Genomic DNA, 22897 nt, shown 5'->3' on the forward strand with positions numbered 1-22897 from the left:
TTTTTTTTTGAGACGGAGTCTCGCTCTGTCGCCCGGGCTGGAGTGCAGTGGCTGGATCTCAGCTCACTGCAAGCTCCACCTCCCAGGTTTACGCCATTCTCCTGCCTCAGCCTCCCAAGCAGCTGGGACTACAGGTGCCCGCCACCTCGCCCAGCTAGTTTTTTGTATTTTTTAGTAGAGACGGGGTTTCACCGTGTTAGCTAGGATGGTCTCGATCTCCTGACCTCGTGATCCGCCCGTCTCAGCCTCCCAAAGTGCTGGGATTACAGGCTTGAGCCACCGTGCCCAGCCGAACATATTTTTTTCAATTTTTTTTTTTGAGACAGTCTCATTCTGTCACCCAGCCTGGAGGTACAGTGGCACAATCTCGGCTCACTGCAATCTCTGCCTCCCAGGTTCAAGCTATTCTCCTGCCTCAGCCTCCCGAGTAGCTGGGTTTACAAGTGGAAGCCACCGTGTCCGGCTAATTTTTATATTTTTAGTAGAGACGGGGTTTCACCATGTTGGCCAAGTTGGTCTCGAACTCCTGACCTCAGTTGATCTGCCTGCCTCAGCCTCCCAAAGTGCTGAGATTACAGGTGTTGAGCCACCATGCCCTGCCTTTTTCAATTCGTTTGGGTATATATCTAGGAGTATAATTGCTGGGCCCTGTGGTAACTCTATGTAAATGCCAAACTGTTTTCCAAAATGGCTGTACCGTTTTGCATTCCCACCAGTAATGTATGAATGTTCTCATTTCCCCAAATCCTCTTTGGATTGATTTTTTATATATGGTATGTGGCAAAGGTCAAGATAAATTTTTTTCCAATATGGATATCCAATTACCCAGCACTATTTCCTGAAAAGACTCTCTTTCCTAAATTGAATGATGCCACTTTGGTCATAAATCAAGTGTCTACATATGTGTGGGTCTATTCCGCAGCTCAGATCTGCTCTGTTGGCCTGTTTGTCCCTGGGGCCAGTGCCACACTATTCTAATTACAATACTATTACAGTAAGTCTGGATACCCTGTACACACACACACACACACACACACACACACACCCCTCTGCTGGCATTCTACTGTATCTATAAATACAGTTACAGTATTTCCTAATTACTGGTACAGTAATTAGGATTGAATTGTATCTACAGATTAATTTTGAAATAATCTACCGCTTCTTAAATTGTTATTTATTTTTTATTGGGCAGCCTCCTCAGCCACAGCAGACTCAGAAAGACTCCACATTTCTCTCTTTCTCAGTCTTTCTTATCAATGAACATCAGCTATCCTGTCATTTTAAAGGTCTTTGTGGATTCTGTGTCTTAATATTATACAGTTTTCTGTGTAGAAGACTTGTATATTTTTGATAGATTTACCCCTAGGTATTTAACGTTTCCTGATGTTATTGTAAATGATTTCATTTAAGGCTGGGAGCCATGCCTCAGGCCTGGAATCACAGCACTTCGGGAGGCTGAGGAGGGTGGAGTTTGAGACCAGCCTGGGCGACACAGGGAGGCAGACTCTGTATCTACCAAAAAAAAAAAAAAAAAAGAGCCAGGCGTGGTAGCACATTTCCTGTAGTCCCAGCTACTTGAGAAGTTGAGGCAGGAGGATGGCTTGAGTCCAGGATTTGAGACTGCAGTGAGCTATGATTGTGCCACTGTACTCACTCGAGCCTGGGCAACAGAACAAAAAAAGAAAAAAGTATTTCACTAAAAAATGTTCATTTTTACATTGTTTGCTGCTGGTATATAGAAATATATTTTAAAACACTTTCCTTACAGCCAGCAACATTGCTAAATTTATATTCTTTTTTTTTTTTTTTGAGATGGAGTCTGTCACCCAGGCTGGAGTGCAGTGGCGCAATTTCAGCTCATTGCAACCGCCCAGGTTCAAGCAATTCTCCTGCCTCAGCCTCTCAAGTAGCTGGGATTACAGGCACGCGACACCTCACCTGGCTAATTTTTGTATTTTTAGTAGAGACGGGGTTTCACTGTGTTGGTCAGGCTGGTCTTGAACTCCTGAACTCGTGATCCGCCTGCGTCGGCCTCCCAAAGTGTTGGGATTAAGGGTGTGAGCCACTGTGCCCGGCCTGCTAAATTTATATTCTAACAGTTTATCTGTAGATCCTTTTAGATTTATCACTCATAATCACATATTCCATGAAAAATGACAGCTTAGTTTCCTCCTTTCTAATCTGTATATATTTTGTTTCTTTTAAAAATACTTTATTTTTTGCCTTGTTGTCCTAGCCAGGACTTCAACGACAACATGGGACAGAAATGGTGACGGCGGACATTCTTGGCTTATCCTTAATCTCAAGGGAGCGAAAAGCTTTCATAGGTGAACACAGCCGTAAGACTAACTAATGACCCTGCAAATCAGGGATGAGCCCGCAAATCAGGATGCTCTGAAGATCACAAACTAGCAAGAAGCATGATCCACATTGGTGTGGGTCAGTTCCACGTGCCCTTGCAACCGCTCGAGGACTCTGGGGCCTCAAGATAAGTAACTCCCTTCATACAGTACTCAGAGAACAGAGAGCAGAAAAATGTCTCCCGTCCCAGTTTCAGCATAAGTATTAAAGCAAAACCTCCATTCAGGATCTGGCATCCTTGTGGCAAGGCAGACACAGCTGAGGTGGGGCTAAATCTTAGCTTCCAACGCCACAGCTTTTGTTGAAGTTTGGATGGTAGCCGCTCCATGACCGGAGGCAGCGTCTCTCAGTCTGTGAACACGGCTGAGCTGACTTGATTCTGATGGTCCTGCTGCCTGAGTCAACACGCCTACAGCTACATGGCTGCTTGCATTTCAAGACCCAGACATCAGGGCAAATACAGGCCCAGCTAAACCTCAACTCAGGTGAGAATCATTCAGGGGCCACGTTGCCCTGTAGTTCCCACCCACGCCCTCCCCAGTCAGGGCCTGTCAAGACGCACACTCCCTACCGCCCATCTGCACTGGCCCGGGGTCTGAGGAAGTAAAACTCCAGTTCCAGCAGATGGTTTTCTCATCCACACCTCAAAACGGAAGTAAACAGAGGATGTTGATTGTGGGTTTGTTAAAAAAATAACAATGGACATAAGCACTGGATGAACTGGCATTTTTCTGAAGACATTGGCTTTGGGTCTGAACTTACCATAATTATTAAAATGCCTTTTTTTTTTTTTTTTTTTGGCAGGGAAAATGGCGTCTTACTCTGTTGTCCAGGCTTCAGTGCAGTGGCATGATCACAGCTCACTTCGGCCTGGGTTCAAAGAATCCTCCCACTTCAGCCTCCTGAGCAGCTGGGACTGTAGGTGTGGACCATTGTGCCTAGCTAATATTTTATTTTTTTGAGAGATGGGGGTTGCACTATGTTGCCCAGGCTGGTCTTGAACTCCTGGCCTCAAGTGATCCTCCCATCTCAGCCTCCTGTCACTGTCACTGGGATTTATTCTTTTTTTTTTTTTTTTTTTTTTGAGATGGAATCCCACTCTGTTGCCCAGGCTGGAGTGCAATGGTGTGATCTCGGCTCACTGCAAGCTCCACCTCCACCTTCAAGTGATTCTCCTGTCTCAGCCTCCCGAATAGCTGGGATTACAGGTATGCATCACCACACCTGGCTAATTTTTTTTTTTTTTTGAGATGTTTGTTCTTGTTGCCCAGGCTAGAGTGCAGTGATGTGATCTCGGCTCACTGCAACCTCCGCCTCCCGGGTTGAAGCGATTCTCCTGCCTCAGCCTCCCGAGTAGCTGGGATTACAGGCACCCACCACCACGCCCGGCTAATTTTTTGTATTATTAGTAGAGACAGTGTTCACCATGTTGGCTAGGCTGGTCTCTAACTCCTGACCTCAGATGATCTGCCCGCCTCGGCCTTCCAAAGTGCTGGGATGACAGGCGTGACCCACCACGCCCGGCCGGTATCCCAAGTTTTTCGTTAGTTTTTTTTTTTTTTTTTTTTGAGATGGAGTCTCACTTTGTCACCCAGGCTGTAGTGCAGTGGTGTGATATCGGCTCACTGCAACCTCCGCCTCCCAGGTTCAAGTGATTCTCCTGCCTCAGCCTCCCGAGTAGCTGAGATTACAGGTGCCTGCCACCATGCCCAGCTAATTTTTGTATTTTTAGTAGAGATGGGGTTTCACCATGTTGGCCAGGTTTGTCTCAAACTCCTGACCCCAGGTGATCCGCCCGCCCAGGCCTCCTGAAGTGCTGGGGTTACAGCATGAGCCGCCATGCCCAGCTACCTCTTCTTATTGGAGTGTGAGCACTAGGAGCAGGCCCTTTCTGTGGTGCTTGCTGTGGTATACCCCGCACCCAGAACGTAGTAGGCATTCAAACAAAATTTTTTAAAATAAATGGAAGAATGAATTAAGAAACCTTCTGGGTAAGTCATCGTACTGTCCCCAAACAGGGGACATCATCAATTTTATTCCTGCCACGTAGATCTGGACTATAAGAATATGTGCTTGATCTACAACAAAAGCTGCAAACGCCTGAGTTTGAGTCCACTCACCTGCTCTGCCCCCACCATGCTGATGGGCTTGCACTTGAAGAGGTGGGTGATGAATTTGGGAATGAAGGAGCTGTGGATAAAAAAGAAGTGACAAATTAGGCTTATTCTTTCTTGAGGAAAGAAATGCAAAAACTTTTTTTAAGGTTCCACGTATCTCCATGAAAAAACCTTTTTTAATGAAGAATGGAAGTAGCCTCCACTGTCGCCCACCAGCACCCATGACCTTATTTTTCTTCTGAGCGAAGCCCCGGTTTTTGGGTTTGTTTAGTGACATGAGGCCCTGGCACGCCTGAGGAAACCGGATCCATCCTAGACCCCCAGTGAGCTCTAACTATTCTCAGCCGGTCAGAGCACGGCATTCCTTTGGTAACTATTGTGTGTCCTGAGAGGGGATACGATCGAAGCTGGCCCAATCAGACTGGATGAAAGGACTACGGGCACCGCACCTGGCTAATTTTTAATTCTTTTGTAGAGGCAGCATTTCGTTACGTTGCCAGGCTGGGCTCAAACTCCTGGCTTCAAGTAGTCCTCCTCCCTCGGGCTCCAGAACTGCTGGGATTACAGGCGTGAGTCACTGAGCCTGGCCAGGCTTCCTTGATTCTTCATTCTCCGTCTCCAGCCTCATCCTGCTAAGCCCTGACCTCCCTAAGCTTCAACCCAACCGAGCTGCTTGTAGATCCCAGGATTCTGGGGGCTATTTAATGCCTACACTGCTCCCTCGCCTGGACTGCCTTTCCTAGAAGGGGCCTGTGGGTCAGTACACACGCACCTCTCAGATCCTGTTCAACGGCATCTCTAGAAAGCCTTTCTTCCGTTGCCTTCGCCGTACTCTCCATGGAGTCCGCAGGCCTCTACCCCCACATCTAACCTACTTCATTATGCTCATTTGCTTACGGGTCCATTTTGCCTCACCTGACTGTTAAGGCAAATGAAGATGGGGACCATGTTTATTAGGCCAAAGCATTTAACGCTGGGTCTGAGGCATAGGAGACGCTCAAGTGAACGCACATTGAATAAATCATGCTTTTTTTTTTTTTTTTGGAGACAGAGTCTTGCTCTGTCACCCAGGCTGGAGTGCGGTGGCTCAATCTTGGCTCACTGGAAGCTCTGCCTCCCGGGTTCAAGCTGTTCTCGTGCCTCAGCCTCCTGGGTCGCTGGGATTACAGGCGCCCATCACACCTGGCTAATTTTTGTATTTTTAGTAGAGAAGGGGTTTCACCATGTTGGCCAGGCTGGTCTCGAACTTCTGGCCTCAAGTGATCCGCTCGCCTCGGCCCCGCAAAGCGCTGGGACGACAGGCGTGAGCCGCCGTGCCCGGCCACCTACCACGTTCTGAATGTCAGCTTGGTATCAGCACTTTACTGGGAAGTTACTATGTGGTTTCTCATTTTACCCTCCTAACCACTATTGTGAGATTTGTCTCATCATCTCCTTGATGAATGGAGGAGGATCAGCTCCGTGGATGAGGGAAGCTGCTTGTGGTTCAACTGCAGTTTCCACCAGGCTATGGATTCTGATGTCTCAGTAGGAAAGGCTGCTATTGCTTAGACAGCAAACAGAGGTAAAAGGAAACATCTATGGTTGTGCATGGGTGGGGCAGAAAGGAAGCTAAGGGAGAGGAAACTGGAGTCTGGAGATCGGATCTGGAGGTGACTTGTGATCAGGAAGGAGAATAAACAAGGGGCTATTTGGAAGGAATTCCTCAGTGTTGGAAACCAGAGCCAGACAAGTAATGTGAGACTGAACTCATGACCAATGGCAACTGTGCACACAATGATTTGTAACCTAAATTGCTTCACATTAGAACATGCTCTGGGCTGGGTACAGCAGCTCATGCCTATAATCCCAGCACTCTGAGAGGCCGAGGCAGGCAGAATGCTTGAGCCCAGGAGTTTGAGACCAGCCTGGGCAACATGGCAAAATCTCATCTCTACAAAAAATAGAAAAATTAGCTAGGTGGGGTGGCAAGCACCTGTAATCCCAGCTATTCAGGAGGCTGACGTGGGAGAATCACCTAAGCCCAGGAGATGGGGGCTGCAGTGAGCTGTGATCACGCCACTGCACTCCAGCCTGGGTAAGAGAGTGAGACCCTGTATTGAAAAGAAAAAAAAAAAGCTTTGACTGTGCCCCTGAACTGGCTGTCTATACTACTCTACAGGTGGGGTGAGGGGAATATGAGGACCTGACACACGTCCTGTGGGAAGAAGACCAAGCAGTGTGCTGGGTAACTGCCAAGGGCTTCTCTGGCCCATCAGGGCGGTGGTGGCTGCTGCCCTTGGCCAGGGAAGGGTCTCCTCACAAGCCCACCTCTGTTGAGTGGGATTTTACCAAGATGAGAAGGCACCATGGATGAAAACAGAAAACCACTTCCTAGATCCCAGGCTGAACGATTCCAGATGTGAGGATGGGCATCCAATTCCCCGTGCACTCAACCTGGGCTTAGCAATGAAACTCAAGGGCTCTGAGAGAATGTGAGGCTGGTGCTGGGAGACGCTGAGACTGGCTAAGTCAACCGGCTCCTCCTTCACTTAATGTATCAGCTCAATGATATGACTGAGATGGGAGACGCTGGGACTAAGTCAACCGACTCCTCCTTCACTTAACAGAAACTCAATCAGACCCCGGAGCAGCCACCCTGGAGATTTTCAGTCACAGTAAATTTTTACAGAGATGCTGCTTCCTCCAGCAGTTATGGGGAGTGTCACAATGTGATTTATCAGCAGTGCTTCTTACACACTAATGGGCACCCAGGGAGTGAGGGAATTCCACCTCCTGGTCCATCTGCCATCTGCAAACAGTAATGCCTCCCTGGAGAGTCCACTCTATACTTTCTTGACAAACTAGAAAGTAAAGCTGACACCACAAGCTGCTCCATAATTGTTAGTCCTGAGGGGTTCATTTGTGAGGCAGAGGGAAACCAGGAGAGATTTGGGGAAGACAGAAACTTGGAGTCCTGAATCGCTAGCTGGGGCCTGGATGGGAACAACCCAGATACAGTAGCTTGGCCTGGGCTGACCCTCCTGAAGCCCTTCCCTGAGAAGTCTGCCAAAATGCTTGCTTGATAACTGGTCGGAGGAGACACTGACCCTCAACACTGCCTGGTAGCATGGGAAAGGGTGCTAAGCCAGATGGTGACTGGCAAAGGACCAAACTATTTCCTCGCTTCAAAACTCAGGGCAGAAATGGCCACACCCGAGGACACGGCAGGAAGACGCCGGCTCAGGGCGCAGGAGGACCCCCGGCTCAGGGCGCACTCACCTGCCTCGGCCATGGAGCTCCCTGACTTGTGCATCCCAATTTCTAGTGCCTGCCTCACAACAAGAGTGTGTCCAAGTATTAACAGATAAATTCTAGCAGCCATGGTAAAAAATACCAGGGGGAGGGAGGGGAAGAAGGCTCAAAAGAAACAGAACTGATGGCTCCTACCCTTAAGAGGCATTTATAAGCCACTCAGAGAAACAGAATGCATACAGAGAATCCCTGAAAAAGAATTTTAATCATCCAATCCTAGGCAAGGGGTGCGCATGCCTGCACAGTTCAAAACAACAGTAGGCCCCATTCATTTCTGTTTGCCTTCACGTGGCTGGGGACTGTACTGCTGTTACTGTTGCCTATGACTTTAAGTAGTAGATTTAGTTTTATTAGTAAGCTGCTTTTATGTACAAATTAAAATTAGTACTGCAGGCAACCAGAACGAACCCCAGCTGATACGTTGGGGAGCACCCAAACTGTGGGATGCTGGTGGGAAGTATGGTATTAAAATTAGTACTCGTGGACCAGAAATGAACCCGCAGCTCGGACTCAAATTGTGAGGATGCTGGTGGGAAGTATGGTTTTAAAAACAACCCAGTTGAGTGTGACACTGAAATGGCGGCCACACGTTACTGTCCATTTGTCCAGACCCAGGGAAGGTCCAGCATGACGTCACGGAGTCCGGGTGACAATGCCGTGTCGATGCAGGTTCATCTACTGTAACGAATGTGCCACTCTGTGTGTGGGGTGTCGGTGATGGGAAGACTGTGCATGTGTGGGGGTCACGTACACGGGAAAGCTCTGAACTTTCTGCTCAATTTGGCTGTGAACCTAAAACTGTTCTAAAACATAAAGTCTATTAAAAAAAAAAAAAAAAAGCGCCCAGAGATGAGAATGCCCAGGACTCACTTTGCAAATTTAATGCAGAACTGAGTGAAGTACTTGCGTGTGGAGGCCAGGTTGTCACGGATGATGGGGACGTTCTGCTTGATGTGCAGGATGACAGAGGTGACGTAGGGGCTCTGGTCCCCAACGTGCTCCACATTCTGCCACTGCATCTGCAAGGGAGAAAGGACGAGGTGCTGAATCCCTCGCGGGAGAACAGCGTCGCCTGTTGCTGGGGAAGGGAGGGGCTGGAGTGGAAATCAGGTCACAGCTTTGGTATCAGAGGAATCAGGAGCTTTTGTCCTGGGGAATTTCTTATTTGTTCGTAGGGACTGACACTCAGGACAAAAACAAGTGTGTCCAGTGGACCCGACAGTGAGGTTGACCCAGGGCCTTTCCTTTTCCTGCCTTGTCCCCACCATGCCTGAAACAGCCTTCCCTTCCCAGCTAAGTTACCCACTCGTAAAGGGTCCTGTTCTCCTGCCGAGTGCCCCACAGTAGGGGACTGCAGCAGGACAGGGAGGAACACCCACTCCCAAGCTGACTGGCAGCCTGGGAGATGAAAGCGGCGGCTGGGCTAAATGACACGGAACCTGGAGGGGATTCACAGACCCCTTTCTCTCCAGTCAGCTGGGAGGAGTTTGGGATTCTTTAACACAGAAAACTAGAAATGACGTGACGTGTGGGGATGAAGTTACTGGGAAGAGGTGCAGATGAGATAAGATCGTGAAACTGAGTGGCAGGTACATGAGGCTGACCATATTGTTTCCTCTACTTTTGAATATATTCCAAAATTTCCATAATAAAACACTTGAAGACGTATGCGTGTAGAATCTTACACTCCTAAAACCTCTGGGATCATGTCAGGATTTCAGTAAGGGGAAGGGAAAGAGAATCTCTGGCAAACACTCGGGTGGACCAGAGGCTAAGACAGAGACATGGGGAACAGGGCAGGAGTCAGGTGCAGGGGGAGAACACTGCTGAGAGCACCAAGGTGGTCCCTGAACAGGCTGTGAACAAAAGTGACAGACCTGCTTCAACCTGAGCTCTAACAACAGGCTCTGGAAGACACCTACAGCAAACTGGCTGTATTCCTGGACTACGTGGCAGTTGGCAGCACTGAGACCTGGGAACAGAAGGAGGCAGTGCTGCAGTGTGCCATCCCCCGAGGTGGTGTGCAGGAGACGGGCGCAGCACCAGCTCCCAGTCTGTCCCAGGCTGGCAGGGAAGGGCACGCTAATCCCGAAGAGTGGGAATGGTCTGGAGGGTTCTGCTGAGTCAGCCTCTCACAGTGGAGCTGGACGGTCTGTTAAAGAGATCCTAAGCCAAACACAAACCATATAATATGTTCATAGAAGGAGGTCAGTAGTTCTGAGGCCCCAGTGTCTCTGGCAAGAAAACACTATTTTTATAGAGCTCCTGGGGAAAGGAAAAATTCAATACTGAGAGAGCTTGTTTAAAAGATTCACATCGCACGTGGATGAGTCCCCAGCCGTGGGAAGCTCAAATGACTCCTAATGCTTTTTCAAATCAGTGGATATTTGTATTCTAAAAGCTTTAGGGATGTGTACACACAGAACCACAGGAAAGCAGGAAGGGACCTCCACCTTCATTTCACAGATAAGAAAACCAAGGCCCAGAGACATGAAGAGTCTTATGCAAGGCTTCATAACCAGGCTCCACACAGGAAAAAGAACTCTAATTTATTACTGGGAAAAAACAGAAACCAACAATGAAGAAACAGTAGAAAGGTCTAATATGAACCGACTTAATATTCTAATGTTTTGGTTACGTGAAATGTTTTCCTCATGATCTTTTATCTTATGCAAGAGGCTTCTTTTTCCATTTGATTCTGAAGATTTGACCCATCCAAATAACGAGCATCCTAGGTGATTTTAAATGAGCTCATAGGGTGAGGCCAAAATCTAGGTGCTGTCAGCGTTTCCTGGGCTCTGCAGCAGGACTCGGAGCAGAATGCTCTGGGGAGACACAGCGACCTGGGAGGGTTTGACGCCCCAAAGCCCATTGACGCAACGCTCTTCCACAGAAATGACTATTACTTTCCAGGCTGGCAGCTTTGTGTATTTCAAAATCTCAAAAGAGTTTATCAGCGATGATCGAAACATGACAGTCCTCCATGAAAGGAGGTGGTGACGTGCTCTGTCACCAGTTACAAAGTGACTCTGAAGCAAGACAGAGCAGGGGCCGGGATTTCTTCAACTTCCACGGGTTATTCCTCACGCTCCTCACCTAGCTCCTCGATAATCACTGGCCAGGTCGGTGTGTGCCCACATTTGGAAACACGTGGAAAGAGCTGATTTGCTTTAATACTCTGGCCAGTCACGACTCCATCGGTCAAGTTAAAAGAAGTATTAGCAGAGGCCAAATGGATTCATGATTTTAAACTTAAGTCAGCTCAGCGAAGCAAGAAGGGATTTAAAGTACTAGAAAACAATAAAAGGTGACCTTATTTTTAAAATATGTGGCACACGCCTACAGTCTCAGCTACCAGGGAGGCTGAGGCCGGAGGGTCACTGGAGCCCAGAAGGTTGAGGCTACAGGGAGCTGCGATTCTACCGCTGCACTCCAGCCTCAGACGGCTGATGCTCGCCGTCATCCACCATGGATAACTGAAGGTTTGGGTCAACAACCTGAACTGTCTGAGACAGCTACATTGAGACCGAACTTTGCAGGCCACTGTGCCCGGCCCTAAACATACATCATCTCATTTACTATTCATACATGATCTCACTTCGTTCTCACAGCAACCTTGTAGAGGAGGAAATTAAAAAGGCTCAAAGAGATTTGGTATCTTGCACAAAATTTCACAGCTGGGACAACCAGGTCTATTCAAAGCCCAAACCCCACACCAAGGTGCTTGCTAGACAACTTCCCCCCGGACCCACCCCACCCCACCGGGCGCTTTGAGCACTGCAAAAAAGAAATAAAAGCACTTAACTAGCCCTTACGTTCAGGTAAGGCCCTGTTTCTCAAGGAGCAAGCTATGAAACACAGTGTCAAGCAGACTCTTTCTTTCTTTCTTTTTTTAATTTTGAGACAGGTCTCTGTTTGCCCAGCTGAGTGCAGTGGTATAATTCTAGTTCATGGCAGCCTTGACTTCCTGGCTCCAGCAATCTCAGCTCTGCTCCGCAGTAGAAGAGCCCAGGTGTGCACTACCTATGAGCACCAGGCAATTATATATACAAAAAACTTTTTATTTTTTTATTTTTTTAGCTTTCTGTACGAGAGCATGCGGGGATCTCACACGTGTTTTCCTAGTTATTGGTCTTAGTCCCTGGTTCAGCAATCCTCTGCCTCAAGCTCCAAAGTCTAAGATTACAAGGCGGTGAGCTACCACGCCCGGCCTAAAAGAAGGCTCATTTTCAAAAAAAAGGAAACAGTTGCCTTGCGTTGGGAAGAACAAAGCATCATGAAATGCCATCAGTAAGAATAAGACCTCACTTTTCCAGGTAAACTTTTCATTGGAAGCATTTATAAGTCACCCCCTACACCTTAAAATTGTTTTTGTTGTGCTTTTTGTTTTAGGGGAGCTTGGGGTAGAATTGAATACAAATAGGGCACACTGGTACTATCTAAACAGAGACAGTATGAAGGAGCATAAAAAAATGAATGAGGCACCTCCGGAGAGCTCAGTCTAACCACGCACAGGTAAAGAGACTGCGGGGCCGCCAAGAGTGTCGCCCAGAGCCCAGGCTTCTGGCTGCGCTGGGCAGGAAGTGTGTGCTCTGTGTAGACACTCCCACGACGAGCTGGGCCAGCATGTTTTCTAGGAGAGCTAAGCTGTGAGGGCAGGTAACTTGGATCCAGGAACAGCGCTCCAGCAACTAGCTTCAATAGGATCTCATTGTTTTCCTATTGCCATACGAAGCTTGAAAGAGGTTTTTTAGAAAATCTGAATAGCTTAAATTGCCTACTATCTTCACTGGATTGCAGGAGAGAGACACAGAAGGCATAGACTACCAGTTCAGTTGGGCCTCTGGGAGCGATTTTCAGACGCCAACTGAAGTCTCATAGTTTATAATTGAAGGCTGCAGGGGATGCTGGCCTCCAAAAGCAGTAGACTTTAGCTCCCAGAAGGCAGCGCACCTAGCAGCTCACTCTCAGCTCTGAGCGCCTGGTTGGGGCATACGCTTTCACTCCCGCAGCATCAGTATATTATATAAGAGTATCTTCGGCAAGCACAAGCACGGGCACCAAGGCACTGGGTGGGGACGCAAAGAGGTGAAGGAACCTTTATCACAAGCACCCGTACGCACACACCAGACACCTGAGAAAACTTTATGCAAGTGCACCTATTAACGGCAGCGGGGGCCCCACTGAAGGAACGTTTATCCAGGGCACCCTACTATGCAGCCGGGCCCGGCTGAAGGAACGTTTATCAAGCACGCTACTATGCACCCCGGCGCTGAGGGAAACAATTTTAAATCAACGCACGCTAAACTAACGACACCAAGGGCACTTAAGGACATGTTTATCGATGGCATGCTAGCTAACGCACCAAGGCCAACCCACTGAAGGAACGTTTATCAACGAGCACTACTATGGCAGCGCTGGCACTGAGGAACAGTTTTAATCAACCGGCACCTACTATACACGCTCCGGCCACTGAGGGAACATTTATCCACAACGGGCATACTAGCTTGCACCCAGCACGCAGAGGGAACGTTTATCAAGCAGCCTACTACGCACCGGAACGGCGCAAAAAATAAAAAAATTAAGGAACGTTTATCAAGCAGCGCCTACTACGGGCCACGGGCCCGGCTTTAAGGAAGCATTTATCAAAAGCATCTAGCTAACGATACTTGTAGCTGAAGAAAATGTTAATAAAGCACCTACTACCACACCCGGCCCCAACTGAGGAAGCCGTTTTATCAGGACACCTACTACGCACCGCCGGCGCTTAAAGGAAGCATTTAACCCAAGCGCCCTACTAGCGGCACGCCAGGCGCTGAAGGAAATGTTAATAAAGCACCGCTAGCTATGCACGCCGGCCCGCTGAAGGAAGCGTTTATCAAGAGACAGCTCTACTAGCGCACACGGCCCGCTTAAGGAACATTTAATCAAGCGCCTACTAGGCACCCAGCGCTGAGGAATGTTAAATAAAGCACCTACTATGCACCCGGCCCGCTGAAGGAGAACGTTTATACACCTACTAGCGCCCGGCCCCGCTTAAGGAACAATTTCTCAAGCGCCTACTCACAGGCCACCCCGCGCTGAAGGAACTGTTAATAAAGCACGGCTGCTAATGCACCCGGCGGGCTGAAGGAACGTTTATCAAGCACCTACTAACGCACGCGGGCAGCTTAAGGAACGTTAATACAAGCACCCAGCAATAAGGCACCCGGCCGGGGCTGGAAGGAATGTTAATAAAGCACCCCTACTAATCGCCCCCCGCTGAAGGAACGTTTATCAACAGGGCACCTACTACGGGCAAACCGGCGCTTTAAGGAACATTTATCAAAGCGCCTACTACGCCAGCCCCAGGGCCTGAAGGAATGTTAATAAAAGCCAGCCTACTATGACACCCGCCGCTGAAGGAAGACGTTTATCAACCGCCACCATAGCTACCGCACCGGGGCACTTAAAGGAAGCGTTAATCAGCACGCACATAGCGCACCCCCGGCGGCCTGAGGATGTTATATAAAGGCACCCGGCGCTGAAGGAACGTTTATCAAGCACCTACTACGCACCGGGCACTTAAGGAACGTTAATCAAGCACCCACTACGCACCCGGCGCTGAAGGAATGTTAATAAAGCACCTACTATGCACCCGGCGCTGAAGGAACGTTTATCAAGCACCTACTACGCACCGGGTGCTTAAGGAACATTAATCAAGCACCTAATACACACCCGGCGTTGAAGGAACGTTTATCAAGCATCTCCTACGCACTCAGCACTGAAGAAACGTTAATCAAGCACCTACTACGTACCGAGTGCTTAAGGAACGTTTATCAAGCACCTACCACACCCCGGGCACTGAAGGAACCTTTATCAAGCACCTATTATGCACCAGGCACTGAAGGAATGTTTATCAAGCACCTACTACGCACCCGGCGCTGAAGGAACGTTTATCAAGCATCTACTACGTACCAGGCGCTGTGCCTGACATTTCCACATGAACTTGCTGCCTGATGAATGAATGATGTAGTGAAGAGGTATTATTACTCCTCTTTGTGAGTGATAATAAATGAGGATGAGACAGGCTTGAGGACAGCGAGTGATCTGCCTAAGGAAGCACAACTGCTAAGTTAGCAGGAAAGGTCATTAAGATGGTACTCAACATGCTGAAATTGAGTCAGCCAGTCTGAGTTCTGACACTGTGCAACCTTCTAAAGGGGTGACCCGGACAAGTCACCTAATTTCTCTGAGCCTCAGTTTTCTCATCTGTAAAACTGGGATGATGGTAACATCTATAATCTATTATTGAAAGATAATGCACGGAATGCTCTTAACACTGTGTCTCACAACACGTATTAATTCCACAGTAAATTTTAGCTACTCTTACAATTTTAAGAATAAATACTTGCACTATCACTAAAAATCACTAAATTTAGATAACCGATAATTATCAATTCAGAAATGTACCAATTAACTGAAATTATGGGGATTTAAATTTTATTCTTTTTTTCAAAAAATCTGGCCGGGCGTGATGGCAACATGCCTGTAATCCCAACAGTTTGGGAGGCCGAGGCGGGCAGATCATTTGAGGCCAGGAATTCGAGATCAGCCTGGCCAACACCATGAAACCCCGTCTCTACCAAAAATACAAAAATTAGCCGCGTGTGGTGGCAGGTGCCTGTAATCCCAGCTACTAGGGAGGCTGAGGCAGGAGAATTGCTTGAACCCAGGAGGGAGAGGTTGCCATGAGCACAAATCGCGCCACTGCACTCCAGCCTGGGGGACAGAGCGAGATTGTCAAACAAACAAACAAACAAAAAACTGCATTTTCTAAAATGGAAGTGATTTAGTTTTATCATAATGGGAAAATCTTTTTTATGAAAAGAAAGTTGTATCTTGATTCTAGGTAGAACTTGAGGGTTTCTTAGCTGTGGCTTTCTATGGGTCTTCTGAAGCAGATGTGCGTTTTAATGACTGAGGAAAATGGAAATGAGAATAGACTTGTCTTGATTCTACGTAGCAGTGAACTTGAGGATTTCTTAGCCATGGCTTTCCCTGGGACTTCTGAAACAGATCTGCATTGTAATGACTGAGGAAAATGAGAACAGACTTGAGAACTCTTCTGTTTCAAAATGTCTTTGGGGGATTGTAACGCAGCCTCCTAAATGGATACATGTTCACAATCCTGAAACCTAATATAAATTATGTGCCAGACTGTAAGAAAATTTAATTTATTCAGTTTCTGTTTTTTCCTAAAACTACCATTAATGGGCAAAACACTAAGTGTGTTTGCTTCTGAACAGAGACTTGGATTACTCAACTGAGTGATGTGAGCAGCCTTAGGAAACGGCCTGGAGAGAGGAGGGGACCGTGGGACCAGCAGCCCCTGCTCGAAGCCCACGGCTCTCTATCCTACATACAGGGGCATAACCAGACATACTCATTTCTAAGGATTTGTAGGATTTAAATCTAGAAGATAGAATCCTTTTTATTTCCACCAGAACACTCCAAATAACTACTTTTTCCAGAATCAGGAGAACTAGTTTTACTTCTAGCTTCACTGTTATAAGCTATATGGCTTTGGGCATAATGGGAAGGGGAAGGGAGGGGAGGGAGGGGAGGGGGAAGGGAGGAGGGAGGCGTTAGGGAGGGGGAAGGAGGGAGGGAGGGAGGGGGGGAATGAGGGGAGGGAGGGAGGGGGGACATGAGGGTGAGGGAAAGGAGGGGGGAATGAGGGGGAAGGGAAGGAGGGAGGGAGGGCGGAGGGAAGGGATGGAGAGGGGAGAGAGGGAGAATGAGGGAGTAGGGGAGGGGGAAGGAGGGAGGAGTGGAGGGGAAGGATGGAGGAGAGGGGAGGGGGGAAAGGAGGAGGGAGGGAGGGGGGCATAAGGAGGAGTGAAGGCGGAGGAAGGAAAGAGAGATACCAGAAGGAAAGTTCATTAGTTTTCAGGGAAAATATTCACCGCAGATTGGAATATGTGGGGCGGCTGCTCAACACATTTTCTCCTCTGTAGAAAAGTCCTGGTGTCAGATCAAGAAAAGCTGGAGACGAATGTACACCATGATGATGGTGAATGCTTGAAGAACTCATACTTATATCAGCACGAACACTCATGTGGACCCACCAGGACTGGGCACACACTGACAGAAATGTATCAACTAATTGAAATTATGGTGATTTAAATTTTATTCTTTTTTTCAAAAATATCAGGCCGGGCGCGATGGCAATATGCCTGTAATCACAGCAGTTTGGGAGGCCGAGGCTCTTCCACGTTTAGGCAGGTTACTTAAGCTGATTTTGCCTCAGTTGCCACATTTGCCAAAAAGACTCACTCTCTCTCTGTGTATGGCGTGGCACAATCCTACATAGAGAGACAGTGTGGTGGCGTGATCACGGCTCACTGCAACCTCTGCCTCTCTGGCTCAAGTGATCCTCCCACCGTAGCCTCCCGAGTAGCTAAAAGATCTGGAGCAGGTGATTTAATGTCTCTGTGTTTCAGCTTCTTTATCTGTGAAAAGCAGAAATACCATAGCCATCTTATGAATTTATTGTTAGAATGAAATTAATTGGGTTCTAATTCCTGGTAAGTGCTCAGCAAATAGTAACTTATTATCAACTCATAGAGGTTATCTAAGAAAATAAGCAATAAGGCCAGGCACAGTGGCTCATGCCCTGTAATCCCAGCATTTTGGGAGGCCGAGGTGGGAAGATCAATAGAGCTCAGGAGTTTGAGACTGGCCTGGGCAACACAGCAAGACCTCATCTTTACTAAAAATCAAGAAAATTAGTCCTTCATTCTGACATCTCTTCAATTGGCTCCAGGATGCCACCTGCTGAAGTCAGAAGCCCTTCTGCTATTAGGTGCCATCGAGGAGCATCACTCCATCCTCAACAGCACTAGCTATGGACCTGAAGGTTTCCAGGATTCCATGACCCCACCGTCTCCCACAAAGATGTCCAAGTTTCCCACTCTACACCGACCAGCTCCACCTGGCTACGTCTGCTCCGCAGAGTTCTATCTATGTCTTACTTGTTTACCCATCTTTGGTCAAAAGGGTGTTTGTGGTCCTTCAGTTCTTTCTCTTCCGTCCCCCACCCCACCGCCTCTTTACCTTCAAAGTCATTCAGGGAATACCACAGTTAAGCAAGTACCGTGCTATGCCACGGGTTTCCAAAATGAATAAGACACAGCCCTCAAGTTGCTCAAAGTTTAATAGGGAAGACAAAGACATAAAAATGATCATATAACAAAGCAGAAAGGTAGTCTAGGTACTGTGGTGTCTTGAAGCAGAAAGAGGAAAGCTCTGGCTGAGGCAAGAAATGCTGACATCGTAAGGGACCTAGAAGAGCCAAAACAGCGTTGACAAAGAACAAAGTTGGAAGACTCATACTTCTTGATTTCAAAGATTACTACAAAACGATTATAGCCGAACAGTGTGGTACTGGCCTGAAGATGGACATACAGATGCTGAGGACAGACATACAGATGGATGGAATAGAACTGAGACCCCAGAAATAATCCCACACGTCTATGGTTAACTGATTTTTTTATGAGGGTGTCAAGACCATCCAACGTGAAAAGAATAGTCTTTTCAACAAATGGTGCTGGGAAAGCTGAGTATCTTTCAGCAAAAGAATGCTGCTGAATCTTTGCCTCACACCATATACAAAAATTAACTCAAAATGGATTGAAGATCTACATTTTTTCTTTTGTTTTTTTCTGTTTTGTGAAGACCTAAATTTAAGAACTAAAACTAAAATTCTTAGAAGAAACCACAGAGTAAATCTTTATAATTTTGGATCAGGCAATGGTATCTTAGATATCTCTCACACACACACACACACACACAAACACACATACACACGACATACCAGACTTCAGAAAATCAAAGCCATTATCAAGAAAGTGAAAAGACAACCCAGCCACAGAATGCAAGAGAATATTTATAAATTTCATATCTGATAAAGAGTCTAGTATCCAGATATAAAAATAACTTTTACAATTCAACAACAGAAAGACAACCCAATTTTAAAATAGGCAAAACATTTAATTGTCATTTGTTTGAAGAGAACTTACAAATCACCAGTAAGCACCTGAGAAGGTGACCAGCATGTTAGTCATGGGAGAAATGCAAACTGAAATCACAATGAGATAGCACTTCACACCCACGAAAATGGCTATAATAAAAAAGGAAAACAAGTGTGGGGGAAGACGTGGAGAAACTGAGTCCCTTACACTTTGCTGGTGGAAATATACAATGGCACAGTCACTTTAGAAAAGAGTTTGGCAGTTTCTCAAAACGTTAAACACAAATTGACCACGCGGCTCTTTCGGTTCCATTCCTTAGGTACTTTATTTATTTTATTTATTTATTTATTTATTTATTTATTTATTTTTTGAGACAGAGTCTCCCTCTGTCACCCAGGCTGGAGTGCAGTGGTGAGATCTTGGCTCACTGCAACCTCTGCCTCCCAGGTTCAAGCCATTCTCCTGTCTCAGCCTCCCAAGTAGCTGGGGTTACAGGTGCGCGCTACCACACCCGGATAATTTTTGTATTTTTCGTAGAGACAGGGTTTCACCGTGTTGGCCAGGCTGCTCTTGAACTCCTGACCTCGGATGATCCGGCCGTCTCGGCCTCCCAACGTGCTGGGATTACAGGCTTGAGTCACCACGCCCGGCCTTTGGGTACATATTGAAGAGAACTGAAAACATGTTTATACGAAAACCTGTACATGAATGTTCACAGCAATATTCAAAATTAGAAAGTAGAAATAACTCAAACATCCAACAGATGAATGAATAAACACAATGTGGTCTATCCACACAATGGAATGTCACTCAGCCACAAAAAGGAATGGAGTGCTGACACATGCCCCACCATGAACATGCCCTGAAAACACGACGCTAAGTGAAGAGAGCCAGGCGCAAGATGTGCCACACGCCATGTGATTCTATGTATGCGAAATGTCAGGAGGGGCAAATCCACAGAGACAGAAAGTAGGCTAATGGTTGTCAGCGGAATGGAGAATGACTGCTGAGAGGTACGGGGTTTCTTTTGGGGGTGATGAAGATGTTCTGGAATTAGATGGTGGTGGTGGTTTCATGACACTGTGAATATACTAAAAACAACTAAATTGTACACTTTATTTATTTGTAAGATAGAATCTCGCTCTGTCGCCCAGGCTGGAGAGCAGTGGTGCGATCTGAGCTCACTGCAACCTCCACCTGCCAGGTTCAAGTGATTCTCCTACCTCAGCCTCCTGAGTAGCTGGGACTATAGGTGTGAATCATCACGTTCAGCAAGTTTTTTGTATTTTTAGTAGAGACGGGGTCTCACCATGCTGGCCAGGCTGGTCTCCAACTCCTGACCTCAAATGATTTGCCCTCCTCAGCCTCCCAAGGTGCTGGGATTACAGGCATGAGCTACTGCACCTGGCCAACTGTACACTTTAAAAGGGTGAATTCTATGGTATGTGAATTATACCTCAGGTTTTTAAACGGGGACAGACATTCGAACTCGATCTTAAAGGATGTGCTCCTTGGGCAGATGACAGCAGGAAGAAAATTCTGGGCAGAAAGAATAAAATGAGAAAAGGCATGGAAGCCACACAAGAGCAATGTGCATTCAGGGAAGTAAACATGGCTGTGGCTGGAGAACAGGGCACATGGTCTGGAGGGAGCGGCAGAAACCGATCTAGCAGTGGCGTGAGGACACAGATAATGAAAGCTCTGTATGCCAACCACGGAGGAGGCCACGAGGTGCCTTCCATGAGAATGAAGTCTCCCAGGAGAATGACTTAACCAAGTTGCCTGGCTCAATCCATCTTGTCAAGGAAAGCTCCTTCCGTCAACTCAGAATCATCCAGTGACTACACTCCATTTTGGCAAGTCAACAGTCCTTCTGACATTTATAAGATACATTTATTTACAGTACTGGTTCTTCTCAGTTTTCTTGCCAGCGGGGTACAGACTCCTTGAGGGCAGTCTCGTTTCTAATCTTAACTCTGTCAGTCTAAGTACGGGAGTAGCCTGAGGAGACCCTGGGATGCTGAATGACAGTGGCAGTTTTAACCAAACTCTTCAGCTTCCTCACCTCACAAAACTTTACTTACGTTTTCACCCTGTTTGAACTGCCCTCCTAATCACAAATTCATTCAGAACTTCACCCTGATCTGTTTCCAACACCACTTCCTTACGAGGGCCTTCCTTGCCTCCCCACCTGGATATGAACTCCTCCCTCTTTAAAGAGGGGGTATTTTGTATTTTTCTTCTGGCACTGATTTCCTCATCTCTTTTATTAAAGTTACTGGGTGTTGCTGTCATCTTACACATCTCTTGCCCTCAGCTCCTGGAATCTAAACACCTTAGCCAAAGGTTTACACCTTTCTGAGCCTCGCAGCTCCCAGCACTGTGCTGGGCAGGGTCTGAATTGAACTGTCCAACCAGCGGCAAAAATGACAGAATCAGAGACAGAAACAACCATTATCACAGAAGTTTTTTAAAATCCTAGAAGAAACTACACAACACAGGATGCAGGCATAAAGAGCACAGAATGTGTGTTGAATCAATTTGTGACCACTTGGCTTGTTTACTTCTATCACATGGATTTTATTTTGCTACAACTCCAGAAGACTCAGACAAAAAGTAATGGCCTCCCAGCTGCTGCATTCCCAAGTCTGTGGTTTTCCTATGGTATAAACAAAGGACTCTGGAGGCACGGTCTCTGTGAATATTTGCTGGTGTGGGCACGGGGAGAAGTAGAGGGTGGGACGGGGCAGGGTTTGAGGGAAATCCGCAGAACCAACCGACAGTTGGTATAAGCAACACCTGCAGTGTTAAACCCCTTCCAACTGTGATTTTATCGAAAAAAAAAAAAAATCCACCCTTCCTTTGGTAAATGTGAAAATGCTTTCACCAGCTGCATTCCGACCTAAAGTGTGTGCAGTTCAGGAGAGACAGCAGCTGGGACAGATCACACTCAGGACGTGGGGAACGCTCACCAGCAGGAGGGGATAAGCAGAGCCTGCAAAACGAACTCCTCTAAGCCTCTGGACCGGCCCCCGTCCACCTGCCCCGAGCGTCCCCGGACCGGCCCCGTCCGTCTGCCCCGAGCGTCCCCGGACCGGCCCCCGTCCGCCTGCCCAGAGCGTCCTCCTGTGAACGCCCAGGATGCCGAACGTGCCTGTTAGCACCGGACTCGTGAAAAAGATGCGCTTTCTGAATAAAACTGTGACGTCAGCTATTCTAGGACTTGCCACTTCAGTTCATAAAACCCCAAAGCCTACATTTTGGTTTTAATCTTATTTTTGTTAAATATTTACAATCTGCTGCAAAACCAAATTCAGACCAAATGTCTGCTTACACAACCTTGTGACATGGTCACTCCTCCTGACAAGAGGGAGAGGGAACTCACATTTCATGAGTATTTACTATGTGCCCAGCACTAGACCCATGTGTTCCATGTTTCATCCTCACAGCAATGCTGGGATGCAGAGATCCACAGTTCGCTTGGGGTAGGTGGGCCCAGATGATGTCACGTTGGCCCAGACAGGTGAATCCTCTGCTCAAGTCTGCTCAAGACCCCCAAAGGAAACCCTGGAGGAGTTAGTCCTGTCTGACTCCAAAGTTAGTGCTCCTCTCACTGCCCTCTGGTACTGGCCAGTATAACCCAGAGAAATCACTTCTCCAGAATTTGCTACAAGAGCCTAGGACTCTAGAGCAGACACTGGCAAACTTTTTCTATAAAGGGTCAGAGAGTAAATATTAAATTTTTTTAGCTTTGTGGGCTAGTCTCTGTTGCAATGACTCAATTCTACCACCATATTGCAAAAAGGCAGCTACAGAGGATACGTAAATAAAGGAACGTGGCTGTGTTCCAATAAAACTTTATTTTCAAAAACAAGCAGTGGGCCAGATTTGGTTCCCAAGCACTAGTTTACCAATCCCTGCTCAGCAAAGTTCTAGAGTTGCAGCTTCATGTTCCTTGGGTTTAGCATAACAAAGACCCATTTCCAACTTAATTAACACAAATGAATCTCCCATATTCAAGGCTACATGAGAGACAAAAGAGGGGTGAAAGACATGGTCTGTGCACTTACGGAACTGACTTCATTTGGGAAAAAAGGCATAGGCACATAA

At 47.2% G+C, this 22897-nt stretch overlaps 1 protein-coding gene across 1 annotated transcript in view; it reads right to left on the reverse strand.

The window, feature by feature from the left end:
• VPS53 (VPS53 subunit of GARP complex) overlaps positions 1–22897 on the reverse strand; it is a 219125-nt gene that overhangs the window by 12902 nt on the left and 183326 nt on the right. Inside the window, exons 20-21 of the mRNA XM_017864189.1 lie at positions 8643–8791; positions 4482–4551 (exon numbers count right to left, since the gene is read on the reverse strand). Of these exons, the coding sequence (XP_017719678.1) occupies positions 4482–4551; positions 8643–8791 (219 nt within the window). The remainder of the gene's footprint in view (positions 1–4481; positions 4552–8642; positions 8792–22897) is intronic.

The sequence above is a fragment of the Rhinopithecus bieti genome, unplaced genomic scaffold (assembly GCF_001698545.2).
Source record: "Rhinopithecus bieti isolate Rb0 unplaced genomic scaffold, ASM169854v2 scaffold_22, whole genome shotgun sequence".
Classification (NCBI taxonomy): domain Eukaryota; kingdom Metazoa; phylum Chordata; class Mammalia; order Primates; family Cercopithecidae; genus Rhinopithecus; species Rhinopithecus bieti.